Here is a 17,103-nt window from a genome sequence, read left to right on the forward strand (position 1 = left end):
AAATTCAGATTACAATTATCTTAAAGTCCTTCTAGTATAACTTGTGAGGGTTTTATTTTTTTCTACCCTATTTCTTAATGACTTTTTATACCTCTAATGATAGTTAAGTCCCTTGTCATTGGAAATACACAGACTTAAGGCAGTTTGTTCTTTTTTTGATTTTTCCAACTCTAGCGTTTCCTTATATTGATCCCACTGATCGCTGTGTTTAGTTTTAGTTTCTTTGAGGTACTGGGAAAGTATTCTGTATTTTCTACATAAAGCTCTTTAGATATTCATAGCAGATTCTCTGTCCCTAGATGAACCATTGTATTTCTTTATTCTACTGAGGAAATGGCTTTAAGTCACTTTTCATTATGACTGTTTTCCTTTGGATACCTGTTAATTTGTCAGTATCCCACCTAAATTATGTTAACTTCCAGTTGGATGTAATAATCCAGATAATGGTCTGATCAGTCCAGAGTTTGATTACCTCACTCATTTTGAACACCAAATTTATGTTAATTACGGCCTAAATGTATATTGATTTTTTTTTTTTTTTTTGAGCAACCACATTGTTTGGATGGACTCCCATTGGGTTTATGGTTAACCCCATGTCTTTTCACATATGGTGTGATATGAGAACATGTGTCTCATAACTTGTACTGTTGGTATTTTAGATGCGTGTGTACATCTGTATCAATTATTAGACTTAACTCTGCGGTTAAGATTTTTGGACCCTGATTTTGATCATCCATATATTCATTTCCTTCCTAGCATCATGTCATGCACATAATGTGTTGTTATTATTTGATAAAAATGTGGATCACAACAGTTGCAAACACTGTTGTATACATGTGAGGCTTGCTTGCTGGTTGACACTCCTTAAAAACTCCTTTGACTTATTATCAAACATTGATTGGAATACATAGCTTAGGTACTAGGCAAGATAAGGGACTCTAACTGGACTCTTCATTTAACTTATGTTTTTTATTTTGTCTATAGAGATCTCTTTAGAGACTAATTAGACATTTTGAAATCTAGATAGAATATGTTAATAGTTTGACCTAACTTAAGAATTTTAATGTTTATAGTTTCCTTTTATACTCCTTTGTTTGCAACCTCCTTACTTATTAGAGAATTAGGAAAACTTTGAGGATTTGCTTTAGGAACTATAGAGTAGAGGGATTCTGTTCTAAGTGACCGGTAGGAGAAAGGAACATAGTTTAAACTGAGCAATTACTGATAAAAGTTTTAAAAAAAAAAGTGAAGAAGGAGCAAGCCTATTACTGATCTTTCTAAAGAAAAGAAAGGCAGTTGCATAACAATGTGAGTATACCATAACACTCCTGAACTGGTCACCTAAAAATGATTAAGATGGTCAATTAAGATGATATTGTGTGTTTTACAACAATTAAAAATAAAAAAAAAATTTAATGTAATATTTAAAAAAAAGGCAGTTAAGTATGAAGCCCACAGGGGGGCTTCAGTTGTTCTAGTTTCTAGCTTTACACTCCTATATGCCCTGCTGGAACCTTTGCCCTAGGTTTTAGGAATCACAGCCAGTGACTTAGAACAGGAGCCGTTTCGCCTGACCATTGTGGGTAGGGAATAATTTGGATTCCTCTATTCCATCATAGTTTGTGGGAACAGGGAGAAAGGGGGAAGAAGTAAATGAATGTGTACTTAAGGTCCCAGAACTTCAAATGTATTTTTCTGTAGAAATACTTCGGGCTATGGTGTTTAGTTTCCATAGTACTTAAGTATTAGAATCTTCAAGTACACTGTAGATTAAATTTTTTTTTTTTTGTGGGCTTCTCTATTATCTTGGCTACTATGTATTTCCAGAGGTCAGTTTGTTTCTGAGTTCACAAGAACTAACTTGTGGACCTACTGTTAGAAGGTTAGAGACTACATTTTGTAGGAAATGGAATTAGAACAATAAAGTGTATTAATGTGTTTTACAACTTCCAGAGCACTCTCATATAACATGATTGGTTCCTTGGAGCACTATGAAAAATGGAGTTCAATTCTTTCTTTTTTTTCTTACTACATTAGAGTAATTGAGAAATTTACTTAGATTCCCCTCCAATAAATCTAGAATTAATGATTTTATGTTAGTATTCTAATGTTCTTACCAATGTAGATGATGCTGTTGTGACCTATTCAAAAAGCATTTCTCTAAGAGCTTGAGATGAACAGAACTATATTCTAAATAATCATTCCTGAAAGTACCTTTGGTTTTGTATAGAGACTGAAATCATTGTTGAGTATTACCATATCCAAAAATCATATATTTAATCATTAGTGTTTCACTGTGGTTCTGAGTTGCATATAAGTGGATCATGTTTTAAATGTTTTACTATAACTTGTTAACTGTCTAAAGTATTTCTATGGTGTTTTCCCTCTTCTGGTTAAGAGCATACTGTTGCAGGTCAAGCCATAATGTTGTCATTTGTTTAATTTTAAAAAGTCTGGATTTGGTAAGAAGAAACTTTATTTGAACAGATTATTGCAAAGGGAAGGACTGTTGCAAAAAGAAAAGGATTGTTGCAATAGGAGAGTGCTCTGTCCATAAGATATGCAAGCAACTCCTTAAATTTTAAATGATATTAATAGTTGGAAAAAGTCTAGGTTTAGCATAACTTTTAGAAAAATGAATCAGGTATCATTTTGTTATTGTTATTTGTGTTGGTAATGATGTGGACCAATTTGTCTCTAGGCCAAACAGCAGTTGAATCTGCGTACACATATGGCTGATGAAAATAAAAATGAATATGCGGCACAATTACAAAACTTTAATGGAGAACAGCACAAACATTTCTACGTAGTGATTCCTCAAATTTACAAGGTAAAGTTTAGATATGTGAAATTAATCTAGTTTTAGAGTTGGAAGAGCTAGTCTTTTTATATGTGAAACTTTTAAATTTGAGGCATCAACCAGGATGTTTCTAGATTCACTAGTCATCAGGACTAGTGATAAGAACTTCTTTTATGATTATAGATTTGAAAAGTAAATTTTTCCTAACTTTGAAATCATGAATTTTCCTACTGAATAATTATTAGTGTAATTAACAGTCCAGTAAAACAATGACATTTTCTAGATAAATTCTAATACTGTATCATTCAGTATTAGGACATAGGGGGGATTCACTGGAATTGTTCTTGGTAAGCTGCTTACCTAGAATTGGGATGTAGCTTTTTGACACTATACCAGAGTTACTGGCATTACCCCAGGTGGCAGAAATAAATCTTATGAAATGTATTTGCTAGCCTGGTTTTTGCCTGCTTGTCTTCCTAGTTGCCAGATCATAAATGTAATTCAGGCCGTGAGTTTGCTTACAAATTCCATCTGTCATCACTTGATGATAAACAGTTGCCAAACAGCCTGAGGTAAAGACCCAGAATTTATATGAGGGTGAAGTTATGTTACTGCTTATTCTAGAAAGAAGAGAAATTAGAGTAAAGGGATTGAAAAGTGTTGAAAGTAGTATCTGGGAGAGCAGAGCTTATATGGAAAGAGTTGTCAGCCCAGATATATTTTCTTTTTCGTTGTAAGGCAAATTAGCAGTACAAAGGAAGCATAGTTAGAGATGGTGGCCTAGAGTGGGTATCATATTCCAGTCATTTAATCCAGAGCATCTAGCCTCATGACTAGCATCTAGTCATCATCACTCAGTGGTGCTTTTCTAGGCTCTCCAGCCAAGCCATTATGTTGTGGGGAGATCAAAACTGTGTTTTGTGCTTAATCCTTTTGTTTGAACCTTGCTGTGGAGCAGTCTTGCCATTTTTTTTTCAGTGTTTATTTTTAAGAGAGAATGAGTGGGATGGCGCTGGAGGGGGGGTGCAGAGGGAGAGAGAGACACACAGAATCCTAAACAGGCTCCAGGCTCTGAGCCGTCAGCACAGAGCCCAATGTGGGGCTAGAATGTATAAACTACGAGATCACGACGTGAGCCGAAGTCAGACACTTAACTGACTGAGCCACCTAGGTGCCCCCAGGCTTGCCATTTTGTAATGCTGGGAACAGTTCCTTTGTGAAAATGTGGGTGTCAGAGTAAATCCACAAGGTTTGGAAAGTAGAGAGGAAAAGCTGGTATAAAGGCTGTGGGAGTGTGGGGACTTGAACAGTGTAGCTGTGTCCTAGGAGAAAAAGGTTAGTAGTGTCGGCAAATATTAAGGGTCAAAAATGCCTGTAAGTTATTTGGCTTCACTTGTCATAGCATAATTCTTAGGGGCATGTGCCAGTAAATTTTTGAATTGTGGGGATTCCATTGTATGTACCACTTTCACCTTTTGGCTTCCTGTTTTCATCTTGTATCCCCAATCCTTTGATAGTTACTGAGCAGTAGACTGACTGGTAGGTCTGAGTACCTGTTGGTATTCAGTCAACTATGGATCCTTAATCCAGTGAGATCTTACCAAAGTAATCTGAACTAATTTAAGGACTTAGAACTCTCAGATTTATATATGTTACAGGCTAATTGCTTAAAAAGAAAGAAAAAAAACCCATCAAAATTCTGTTTTTGAGTGCAGCTTTTGCTGGAAGCATAGACAACTGCTCTGACTGAAGAATGGAAAGGTGGAGGTGGTATGAGGTAGGGAGCTGGTAGCCTGTTAGGGGATCCCTTTAGAATATTTGAAAACCGGTGTCACCTGGTTTAGGATGTGCTGAAAGGCTTGATTTTTTTTTTTTTTCCCTTGTGTTATGTAACAAGTCTCAGGTTTTAAGTACTGTAAGACTGTTGAAAAGGTATTAACAACAGTGTGACTGTTAGTGTAGAATCCTAATTTGGGGGGTGGGGTTGCGTCAGAATGAAAAGAAAATTTAATATTCCCTTTTTTAAAAAAAACTCTGATTATTAGCAACTACAAGAAATGGATGAACGAAGGACTATTAAACTCAGTGAGTGTTACAGAGGATTTGCAGACTCAGAACGCAAAGTTATTCCTATCATTTCAAAGTGTTTGGAAGGAATGATTCTCGCCGCAAAATCAGTTGATGAAAGAAGAGTAAGTGCTATATAATTATATTTGAATAAATGTATTTGGTTTGCATATGCAGTTTCAGTTGGTGAAATGAATTGGGAAAGGGGTGAAGTAATTGATGGGTAGCTGATTATACTTTATATTCTGTAGAAGTCTGGCAATAGATTGGACTGCTTTGGGCTTTTTTTTTTTTTCCCATGTTTATTTATTTTTAAGAATGAAAGAGAGCGTGAGCAGGGGAGGGGCAGAGAGAGAGGGAGACACAGAATCCGAAGCAGGCGCCAGGCTCTGAGCTGTCAGCACAGAGCCTGACATGGGTCTCAAACTCATGGAATGAGAGATCATGACCTGAGCCGAAGTCAGATGCCCAAACGACTGAGCCACCCAGGCACTCAGTGGACTCCTTTGGGCTTTTAAGACTGTTCTGAACACCAAAATTCTAGTTGTTTTGAAAGAAAATTTTAATCCTTCCTTTTCCCCTGACTAAATTTTCAGTTCTACTCCAAGAGTATAACACAACCTGTGAACTGTAGGTTACAGACTGTGTTGTACTCTTACTCTAGTGAAAGTTTAGAGAAAGCAATAGATATAAAGTTACTATAAGAATTGCTTTTTAATGGAAGAGTTGGCACTTGAACTGTGGGTAGTGTATGGAGTAATGGGCAAAAAGAAAGGGCAGTAGAAGGAACAGCATAGCCCTGCTCCCCTTGAGAAAGTATATCCACTAACCTGTCTTAATTAAGGTCTAGCAAGAATCTTGTACCTGGTCATTTCTCAGTAAATGTTGATTGAGTGACCAGAAAGGGTAGTTGGCAGAAATTTATGTTATGAAGAAGGAGCAAGAGAAGAGAACCAGTTATGGGGGAGTACTAAATATATACCACATATTTTAGTCTTCGTAGCAAGTTGGTATTATATTAATGAGGATTTTTTTTCTGTAACAAATAGAATTTTGACTTGAATTTTAAAAATAAAAGGATTTTAGGGTTCTTTAATCAGAAATTCAGAAGTACATTTATATTTCAGTATGGCTGGTTACAAGGTTACAAATGTAGTTAGGTCCCTTCTCTCTCATTCTTCTCATCCTTTAGCAAGTGATTGGTAGGGTGGCGTTAATGACAAAACTAAGGTGTGACTTAACAGATAACTTTTGACTAAATGACAGGCCAAATGTACAATGAACAGAAATAGGGAATAAAAGAGAAGGGTTTTAAACAGGAGGAGTTTATAAGAGATAAAGTATTCTGTTTGAAAATAATGAGGTTAAGGTGTCAGAAGAACATTTGGATAGTGGTATGTAATTCCAAAGACAATATATAATATAGTTATGTGAGTTTTAAAGTTTTAGGGGAAATAGAACTTTATATTTTTAAAGTTGCTTTTTGTATTTAATATTGTTTGTCAGATCTTTCTCCATTGTTCAGTTAACATTCCCAACTGTCTTCAGTATATTTTATCTTTTCCCCTGTTGGATGCATTAAAGCCTTTCTACCTCTTACTCTTTTACATAGATGCCTTTTCCCCTGTTTCAAAGATCAACTTTTTGTAGATACCCTATAAAGCAAAAAGCCTTTTTCCTCTGAAACTTCTTAGAATTTCTACTTGAGACTAACCTCTTCCTATATTCCTTTTGTCAGTTAGATCTTTCTTATCAACTAACTTGTCCTCAGATGAATTTCAGTGGGTTGAAGTTGTGGAATGAAAACACTTCATGAATATTACGAACTAATAAAATGTTAATTTGATTATAAATTCGTATTTTATTGGGATTAAAATATTTAAGGCTTATTACTAATCCACCAGAAGAAATTATTCACTTTAACCTTTAATTATTATCTGTAGAATTATTTCCTTTAAATTTTTGTTGGTTGTTTCCTTGAGTAAATTTTTAACAGCTAACAGTATTAAAAATAAATGAAATGATTTTAAAAACATGTTTCTTATGTGTAGGACTCTCAAATGGTAGTGGACTCCTTTAAGTCTGGATTTGAACCTCCAGGAGATTTTCCATTTGAAGATTACAGTCAACATATTTATAGAACCATTTCTGATGGGACTATCAGTGCATCCAAACAGGAAAGTGGGAAGATGGATGCCAAAACCACAGTAGGAAAGGCCAAGGGCAAGTTGTGGCTCTTTGGAAAGAAGCCAAAGGTAAAAGTCATGAAATTCCTCTCTGCTAATAGTTTTATTTTAGTGTGTCGTTTAAATCAATGTAGGTGTTGAGTGGATAATGGCTTACTATTAATAGAGATAAGTATTTTTATCTGAATGATTCAGTTAACTTTTCACTTATTAGAAACATAGTTTTGTATCTTAATAGTAAAAATTATTTCTGGAGTTAACATTTGACCACCACTTAATGAGTAAAAATGTTAAATAGTTGTTAATACCTCTTGAATTATATGCTTTTGAAATTTCACTTGTATGCAGTTTCAATCAGAATTTCTAAGGAAACGTTGTGATCTAACTATAAGACCACCAAAATTGCAGTTCTCTATTAGAATGAATGATTGACTATATAGCAATAATAAATGTCACATTAGGTCTTATAGATCGTACTAACGAAGTTATTTTTATCATCCATGTGAATGTTTAATGGGAGGGGCCCAATGTTTGTGGTTATTTGAAGTTTAAAAATCTCCAGTTTACTAAGAGAATCTCTCTTAACTTCTTGTTGGAACCCATTTTTTGATGTGCTGTGTATGTTAGATAAATCTAGTTCAGCAGCATGAGCAAATGGAATAGATGAGTGCTTAATCCTACCAATTTAGTGCTTATAATAGTGTCTATCTAGTATGGGAATAGATATGTACTTTTAATCTGATATGCTCTATTTATTAAAGTATAGGTGACTTTAATTCATTTTTCTGATCTAGACATAAGAATGCAGATAAATTTAACTCATAATATACCTATTAATCTCTTCAGAAGTACACTTATAATTAACTCAAGCATTATTCATGCTTTTAATATTTTCCAGGTGAGAAGTTGAGAGGTGAGACTTTTTTTTTTAAGTCAAATCAGAGTAGACAGGAAAGCTTAGAAAAACCAGGACTGCTGAAGTTTTTTTTTTTTTTAAATGAGGTGCATTGAAGATGAAATAGAAACAGTCTGAGAGAAAAACCACAAATGTAATGAAAACTTTTTGCCTATTTGTGATAATAATTAGTTGCAGTTTTAATATATATTATCTATTTAGATAACTTTACCTGTAGCTGTTGCCTTTATCTCTGACAAGTGCAGGTTAAGTATAACCAGTTAGGTAGTGCTAATGTTCTAGAAATTAGAAGAGAATTTTTTTTATGTAGGTCATATTGCTTTCTCTGACATTATAATTTGTGTACTCTATATTTTTAATGTCATTTTGTAAAAAGTGATCAAATGAAATGGTACATTTCTTAAAGTAAATTTGACTTCTTAAACTGACCGTTTTGGCAAAACTATGTTAATATTCTTATAACATTTTTATAGAAAACTTTGAGATTTATTTTGTGAAAAGTATGTTGCCAAAAATAGAATTTTCATTTAGGAGAAAACTATGCACATTTGGCTTATTGATTCCTTTCTTTATTTCCATATTAGCCACAGTCCCCACCCTTAACCCCTACTAGTTTATTCACATCCAGTACTCCTAATGGGTCCCAGTTTCTCACATTCTCCATTGAGCCCGTGCATTATTGTATGAATGAAATAAAAACAGGGAAGCCCAGAATTCCTTCTTTCAGAAGTCTCAAAAGAGGGGTAAGTTTAATAATGGGTTAAAATGCATGATGGCCTATTGTGTGTGTAGTGTGGCTTTTAATACTCTCCACCCTCATTATAAGGCTCTCTCCTGTAAATATGTAGTTTAAAAAGACCACAGAATTAAGTATAGCTGCCCTCAAGTTAAAAATAACTCCTCTTTATAACATTTGAAATGCGCAACCACAAAAGAATGGTATTATAAAGAGGGTGCTGGGTACAATCATATTAGCTATTTTTTTGTTTATGTGAAATCATATGTCCACCATTGTCTTGTAATGTATTTACATTTTTAAGACTTTCAGTAATTTGTCACTGCAGTTAACTCATGCAATACTTTGTCACTAATGATGACTTCTGCCAATTTATAAAGTATTTTGTTGTCTATAAAAAAATCAAATTCAATTTTTAATTTCCCTACTTTTAGAAGTATAAAACACAGTTTTCAGTAGTTAAATAAGAAATTAAAGATAGGCATGTTAAATACCAAGATTCTAGATCATATTAAGATAATACATTAGAAGATATTTTGTAAATTATTTGCCTATAAAATACTAGATATTACTGAGTAATGTTTACATGGCATTTGTGTTCTTGAGCTTAAAAAAAAAGTATTTTTTTACCAAAATATTTTTTTTAATTGCCCAGTCTTTGGTATTTACTTAAAAGTAAAGTTATTCCGTAAATGAAAAATATTAGAATTGTAAAAATCAAGTATCAAGCTATTTTTTAGCAACACCTGTTATACTACTGATAAATAGTAGTGTTACTCCATTATGTTAGTGAAACTAATTTCTCTTGTTTATATTTGATTTTAAGGATGTGCTTGTAATATTCATAGCTCATAGTTTAGATATATTTATGAAATTTGAACATTTGTTTGGACATATGAAAAACATAGGTGTGATAGCCCACAGATGAGAACTCAATCTATCAGTGCCATTAAAAAATCTAATCATTAACAGTGATACACTATAGTTGGGCTTACTCTTGTTCCTGCCATTCTTCCCCCACCTTCCCTTTTCCTCCCTTCCTCTCTGCCTTCCTGCTTGCGTTCTTTTTCGATTCTTTTCTTCTCTGTCTAGTCTGTTTTAATTACCTTCTGTAGCCTTTTCTACAAATTGCTTCAGTTGAGTTTCTCTTTTGGCCACATGTAGAACAAGATATATTCATTTAGGGCAAGATGACATTATTTGCATTTTCATTAAAACACTATGACAACCTGAAGTGATGTCAGTAATGCAGTAGACATGTTCCAGTATATGATGTCCCTTTTTGGACTTCCTTTTTTCCTATACTGTCACGAACATTTTTACATCTATCTTACCTACTTCTGTGTTGAATGATGATATAGGCAATTAATAATATTCTGAAAAGCCAGTAGGAATGAGTCTGTGTTATACAGTACAGGTAACCTGTATTCATTTTTAAAAGCCCTTAACACTTGTTGGAAACACTTAAGAAATCATTAGGGATTTTCTTTTGCCTGACTTAGGAGGGCAGAATTCCCATCTTTCTTCTCTATGATGATTTAGATTTTATTAAATATTCTGCTGTTATGAAAAATGACTGTTTAGCAGCTATATTTTTGTAATTGTTTCTGTATCTTACACATTGAGTCTACCAGATCCAGTTAACAGTAATCTATACAGTATAGTTATAGAGATATCAAATAGTTGTGTGAAATTTAGGCAGTTAGAACTGTGAGCCTTGGAGAGAGAAGTTTAAATATGTGACCTCTTCATTTTTATTGAATAAGTTATAGGTGGAATTATAAAATCTACATTTTATAAAATTGTAGAACTTAAAAGTATCTGCTTAGTTATTATTTGTCTTATTTCCACTTACTGCTTTAGTTTTAAATATTAGAACATTGTTTTGGGGGAGCCAGTTCCAGAAGGTCAAAATCCTCCTACTTTTGTTATTACTTACCGTACCAAAGGAGAAAAAGCAATATGTAAGGTAGAAAATATGACAGATAAATTGACTAGGATATTGGAGGATAGAGCAGAAAGGAAAGTCTATTACAATCTTGGCATTGACTTTTTTTTTTTTTTAGTGTTTATTTTTGAGACAGAGAAAGACAGCATGAGCAGGGGAGGGGCAAAGGGAGAGGGAGACAGAATCTGAAGCAGGCTCCAGGCTCTGAGCTATCAGCACAGAGCCTGACATGGGGCTTGAACTCATGAACCACAAAATCATGACCTGAGCAAAGTCGGACGCTTAACTGACTGAGCCATCCAGGGGCCCCGACATTTTTCATTTTGATTGGTATTTAGTAGTTTATCAGATTCTATTTCAAAATTAACCTATGGAGATATTTTTCTTCCAGTTAAGAATTTTCTCAATATAGGAAAATCCAAAAAGAAGAACTTCTTAAAAAATAATTTATTTTTTTATTTTTATTTTCATTAAAAAAAATTTTTTTTTACTGTTTTTGTTTTATTTTTGAGAGAGAGAGAAAGAGAGAGACAGACAGACTGTGAGTGGGGCAGGGGCAGAGAGAGAGGGAGACAGAATCCGAAGCAGACTCCAGACTTTGAGCTGTCAGTACAGAGCCTCATGTGGGGCTGGAACTCAACAAACCGTGAGATCATGACCTGAGCCAAAGTCAGACGCTTAACCGACTGAGCCACCCAGGTGCCCCTAAATGTTTTTATTTTTGAGAGAGAGAGAGTGAGCAGGGGAGGGGCAGAGAGACGTAGAAAGAGAATCCCAGGCAGGCTCTGCACTGACAGTAGAGAGCCCAATGCGGGGCTCAAACTCAAGAACCATGAGATCATGACCTGAGCAGAAGTCAGATGCTTAACCTACTGAGCCACCTAGGCTCCCCAAAAAAGAAGAGAAGCTTTAAGAAGCCAGGTTTTTGTTTTTTTTTTTTTTAAACATGGATTTACATGTCAGTCTATTCACTTACAAAATAAGTCTTAAGGTATTTTGGGGGGAAATTTTTGTTTTTTGTTTTTGTAAAAGGACCTGTGCATACAAATTGGTGTAGAATAAAGCAAAACTGAGAGAGATAGAATTCTCTTATTTTTAATGTTTATTTTTGAGAGGGTGCAAGTTGGGGAGGGCTAGAGAGGGGAGAAAAGAGAATTAGAAGCAGGCTGTGCGCTGGTAGTCTGACAGCAGCAAGCCTGATTTGGGGCTCGAACTCATAAACCTTGAGATCATGACCCAAGTCAAAGTCAGACGCTCAACCAGCTAAGCCACCCAGGTGCCCCAAGTCTTAAGGATTTTTAAAGCTGATGAGTTGTACCATTCAAATCAGAAACTCTTGTTTTGAACTATGTTTGCTACGTTGTTTTTTATTAATATTATATTTTTAAAATATTTATTTTTGAGAGAGCATTAGCGGGGGAAGGGCAGAAAGAGAGAGAGAGAGAGAGAGAAAGAGAAAGAAAGAATCCCAAGCAGGTTCTGCACTGTCCGGGGTGAGCCTGACATGGGGCTCAAACTCACAAACTGTGAGATCATAACCTGAACTGGAATCGAGAGTCTGATGCTTTAACCAACTGAGCCACCCAGGCGACCTATTGTTTTTCCTGAATATCTGCTTTTGGCTTTCTAAAAAATTATAATTTTTCTTTTTTTTTTTTTCTATATAAAGTTCCTAATATTTTTAAGGATCTGAGAAATGTTATATTGGACCAGTGTTTTTGAATTTGATGGTTGATACCATTAGACCTTTTCTGAGGGATGATGGTGTATAATTTTCCTTATGTGAAATCAGGAGCTAACCATTAATGGATAATTGGTGCACACCTCAACTTAACTATTTAATATACAAACAAATATTTTTTACTATATAACTGTTTCATTTGAGATTGTTGGGTAATCCTTGTTTTTGGAAGTAGATTTATCTAGCAATAACAAGTCCATATTATCTGTCTAAATTATTCATGGTCTGAAAGACTTCATAGTCATATTTGTAAGCTTTTTATTTATTCAGAATACAGTTATCAGTATTTTCCTATCTTTAAAAGAAATCTAATAATTTTAATAATTTATATTTATATTATATTTAAAATCTAATCATTTTAATTACCTAATTTCCTTTTTAGTTCCCTTGTGTATTTATTAAGGTATGGGGGTATGTGAAATTTTCTAGTTATAGGTACATGATAATTGTATATGAGAGGAAGATATTTATGTATTGAACATGACTTACTTAAAAGAGAACTTGAATATTTTTCTAATATTTTACAAATAACTTGAGTTTTTTGTATCCCTAAATCTAAGGTTAGTGTACCATAAATTAATTTTATAATTGATATAAAACTAGACTAACTAAAACCTGAACCATTCGATATTTCAGTTATAATTATCTTAATGTTTTCTCTGAAGCATATTAATACATAAACTGGAAAAATAATTTTTATTTCACTTAGAAATTTAGCTGGGAAAAATTATAAAAGATAAATTCAAATACTCTACATATTTTGTTTCTTGTGCTCTATATAATTTTGTCTTAATAACATTAAAGAAGACCATGAATATCTTTTTAAAACTTAAACTTGTTAACCTTTTTACCAGGAATTTTGTGATCCTAAAATAAGTTGTGCTTTTTGTTCCCTGAAACTACTGACAGTCTAAAGAATGTTAAGCTTAATTGGAAAGCTAATGGATAGCAAATGTCATCTTTCTTATCATCATAACCATTAATATATATAGCCAATTCATTGGAGATAAGGGGTAGATATTTTTGTCAGTTATTTATTAAAGTTCATATTTTTTATGTGAAATTCTTCTACCTGACATCCCCCTTCTTTAAACATCGTGATTTAGAAAACAAAGAAAAATAAAAATTTTAGAGGTTGCAAGCCATGAATGAATGAAGATTAATTGAAGATTAGCTTTGTAAAGCCAAATTGCATATTACGGGTCACAAGGAGTGTGTGTGTGTGTGTGCGTGTGTGCATGGACACATGTGTGCACACGTGTGTTTACTTGGTATGTTTGGTAGATACATTGCCAGTTGCAGAGCCGTGCTAACCCACCTCATGTGGGACGGACACACACAGACACACACACACCATTAGTGTATATATGTGTGGTACATACCACACGAGTAGTATATGTACTGTATGAGAGCACTCTGGCTATATCCTTTTATATTTTCAGAAAGAAAAATTTTATCTAGTTTTCTTTCTAAAAATTGATGTTATATTTTTAGTGTTGCATATGGATTTCAGAAAAACTGAAAAGTAGACACTCCGTTTTCAAAGCAACATTCAACGCATGTATTTGTGTCTGTTAAGAAATATGTATGGGAAACTTGAATCTGGGTGACTCATTGTTTTGATAATGTGTTTCTAATGTGTCTGTACATTTTTTTAAAAAACCTTATAACTAAGGTAGAAATGTTACCCTTGACATATTTAAATTCAAAAAAGTGTTTTGAACTATAGCAGTTCCTGTGATGCCAGTTTGTTTAATGCATTGGGAAGAGTTTTTCATTTTTTAAAACTTCATAGAAGAGTTTTTCAAATGGCTAATATTGGATCTTTATATTTAGCTCTTCAAATATTAGTATTTTGAGAATGAAGAACTATAAGTAAAATCCACTTACGGAGAATTTCTATTTACTTTTAAGTTTTTGTTGCATTTAGAAAATATCTGCCCATTATCATCAGTGTATTTTTTTTTTTGCAAGTAATTTACTTTCCCCAAAATGTGCTTAAAATTGTTTTTCTGGCATAATTGTTTGGATTGTGAAATGTTCATGATTTATTTTAATATTGTAAAAAAAAAAGTATAAGTTATTGCATCTTCTGTATTGATTTCATGTGAATAATTTACCATTTCTTTCTGTTTTCCATTGAACTATTCAGTGGTCGGTGAAGATGGTAAGCCTTATGTGCTGATCTATATACTGTGCCAACATTAATCTCAAAACTTTTTTTTTTTTTTTTAAGTTTATTCTGAGAGAGAGAGAGAGAGAGAGCGAGCGAGCGAGCGAGCGAGCATGAGCTGGGGAGGGGCAGATAGGGAGACAGAGGATTCCAAGCAGGCTCCATGCTGTCAGCACAGAGCCTTGTGTGGGGCTCAAACTCCCAAACCACAAGATCATGACCTGAGCTGAAATCAAGAGTCAGACACTTCACACCCAGGTGCCACTCAAAACATTGTGTTTTTTGTTTTTGTTTTTGTTTTTTTTATTCAGACTAAGTAGTAAGGTACAACCTTACATTTTCACCTTGTATGTGTCTTTTCTTGTTATAATTTGATCCATAGTCCAACATATGCCAGTATTTCTTGATGTCATAAAATTCTAAAATAATATGGTTAACTTTAATCAACCTGTAAAGTTCCTAAATGTTACTGAGTGGAGTCCTTGTCATGTTACAGAGCATAAAATTATAGTTAATTATTAAGTTACATGGTAGAACAAAAGTTCATATTTTTACACAAGGAAAATTAAAAATGATTTTTAATGTCTTTTAAAAAGATTGTATACATGTTATTTGTAGTTTATCACAAGAATCATTAGATTTTCAAAATAGTAAGAAAGAAAATTTCCTACTAATTTCATTAGAGAGTCAGTACTTTCTTCTGTAGTACTGAATGGGAATAAAAGCACACATAATCTAAATTATAGTATGTGCTTGTGCACTTGTGGGTGAGTGTGTGTGTGTGTGTGTGAGTGAGAGATGGTCCTTTATACATTTCAATCACATTAATGGAACTACATTGTGAAGACCTAACCCCCAAATCATTGGGGGTTGCATAGTTTGTTATTTTTAGAAAGTAGACCACTCTCTTTCAGACCAGTTTCTTTCAGACTTTCAGTTTAGCCTTTTTAAAATGTATTCCCTTGTAGTAGAAGTTGTCAATAAATACCTCACAGGTCTTTATATCCATTGGAAATAGAGTGTTTAGCTCTCAAATTCTATAAAAGAATAGGTTATGTCAAAATGGGATATTAGAAATGCTTTCATACCTACTGTTACTAAATTTGAGAACAAGGTTTGATTAGGGGTAAGTGGGAAGCAGGCAGGTTTACTTACAGGTAATTGTGAGTTTATTGTAATAATACCAAAAAATACCCACATTGAAATATATTTCTTTACTTCACTAGATAGTTTTTCAAAATTTTAAGAAATATTTAAAAATATATAGATTAAAAGTTTTATCTTTGGCACATATATAATACTTTTCAAAACCTACATCTGAAGTTAGATTAAAACCGACAACTTACATTAATAATTGACCCCTAAATTTAAAGGCACCTTAGGAAATTCTGCCATTCATTTATTTAGGTCAGATTTGGTTGATTGACATTTTATTATTTCTGCTACTTGGTAGATTAAAAAAACAAAGCCGCTTAGACAAGATGCCCTATTTTTTAAGGTGAGCTTGTTGAATATCCATAATGTATAGGCCACTTGGGGAAAATTCTGGAGATTGTTATTAATGAAATGTTAACCTTTGATCATGGTTCCATCCTAAGAGTGAGTTTTCTGTTTTTTTAAAAGTCAGGGAAACATTCTTATAGATGGTGAAATAAAGCTACTAAGTATGTTATAGGCATAAATGGCCCAGAGAACAAGGATGAGTTTCATTTCAACAATACTTTAAAAATTGAACTGGCATATTCTTCAAATCACCATTTAATTTTCTTTTAATTTTTTTTTTTTTTAACGTTTATTATTGAAAGAGAGAGAGCGTGAGCAGGGGAGGGGCAGAGGGAGAGGGAGACACAGAATCTGAAGCAGGCTCCAGGCTCTGAGCTGTCAGCACAGAGCCCGACGCGGGGCTCAAAGTCACAAACCGTGAGATCATGACCTGAGCCAAAGTCGGATGCTTAACTGACTGAGCCACTCAGGCACCCCTCATATCGCCATTTTAAAAAGAAAAATGAAGAGCGATAGGTATCATCAATTTTTGGAGTGTATCAAAACTTATGTAAATATGGGTTTATGGTAAATAGAATCAATAGTTGCTAATATTGGCTCTGTTGTGTAACCTCTAATATGAGTGACATGATTAACATTTAAGATGGGAAAGACATAATTTGAATCAGAAGTTTACAACTAAATACTAGTACTTTTTCCTAAATGATAGTTTCTTGCATATTAAAACATTAAAAATTTTTCAAACATCAAGCATCTTTCCTAAAGAAGGATCACATCTTTAATCTTTGGATTTTATCTTTCTTTTGGGAAAAACTGAGGTATGTTATTGGTTGTACAAAAGGATAATTGAAAATAAACTCCTTATTAGAATAATTTCTACTTTCAGTTCACACAATGGATAGTTTTACCTTTTGTATGTTTTGGTTCTAAAGAGTGGTTTAATAAGTGTAATCATTCAGAGACTATGCAATATTAAAATATATTTCACCAGTTAGATTATCTCTTTGAGGTAAGTTGCCTACTTATTTGTATA

At 33.6% G+C, this 17,103-nt stretch overlaps 1 protein-coding gene across 6 annotated transcripts in view; it reads left to right on the forward strand.

The window, feature by feature from the left end:
* FNBP1L (formin binding protein 1 like) overlaps window positions 1–17,103 on the forward strand; it is a 133,349-nt gene that overhangs the window by 92,172 nt on the left and 24,074 nt on the right. For 5 of the 6 annotated variants that reach the window (XM_027058570.2, XM_053214467.1, XM_053214465.1 and 2 more), the window contains 3 exons: window positions 2,702–2,830; window positions 4,846–4,992; window positions 6,919–7,122. In XM_027058570.2, the coding sequence (XP_026914371.1) occupies window positions 2,702–2,830; window positions 4,846–4,992; window positions 6,919–7,122 (480 nt within the window). Of the gene's footprint in view, window positions 1–2,701; window positions 2,831–4,845; window positions 4,993–6,918; window positions 7,123–8,553; window positions 8,713–14,546; window positions 14,562–17,103 lie in introns of all 6 variants that reach the window. The other variant, XM_053214469.1, reaches the window with a different exon arrangement.

The sequence above is a fragment of the Acinonyx jubatus genome, chromosome C1, assembly GCF_027475565.1.
Source record: "Acinonyx jubatus isolate Ajub_Pintada_27869175 chromosome C1, VMU_Ajub_asm_v1.0, whole genome shotgun sequence".
Taxonomy (NCBI): Eukaryota; Metazoa; Chordata; class Mammalia; order Carnivora; family Felidae; genus Acinonyx; species Acinonyx jubatus.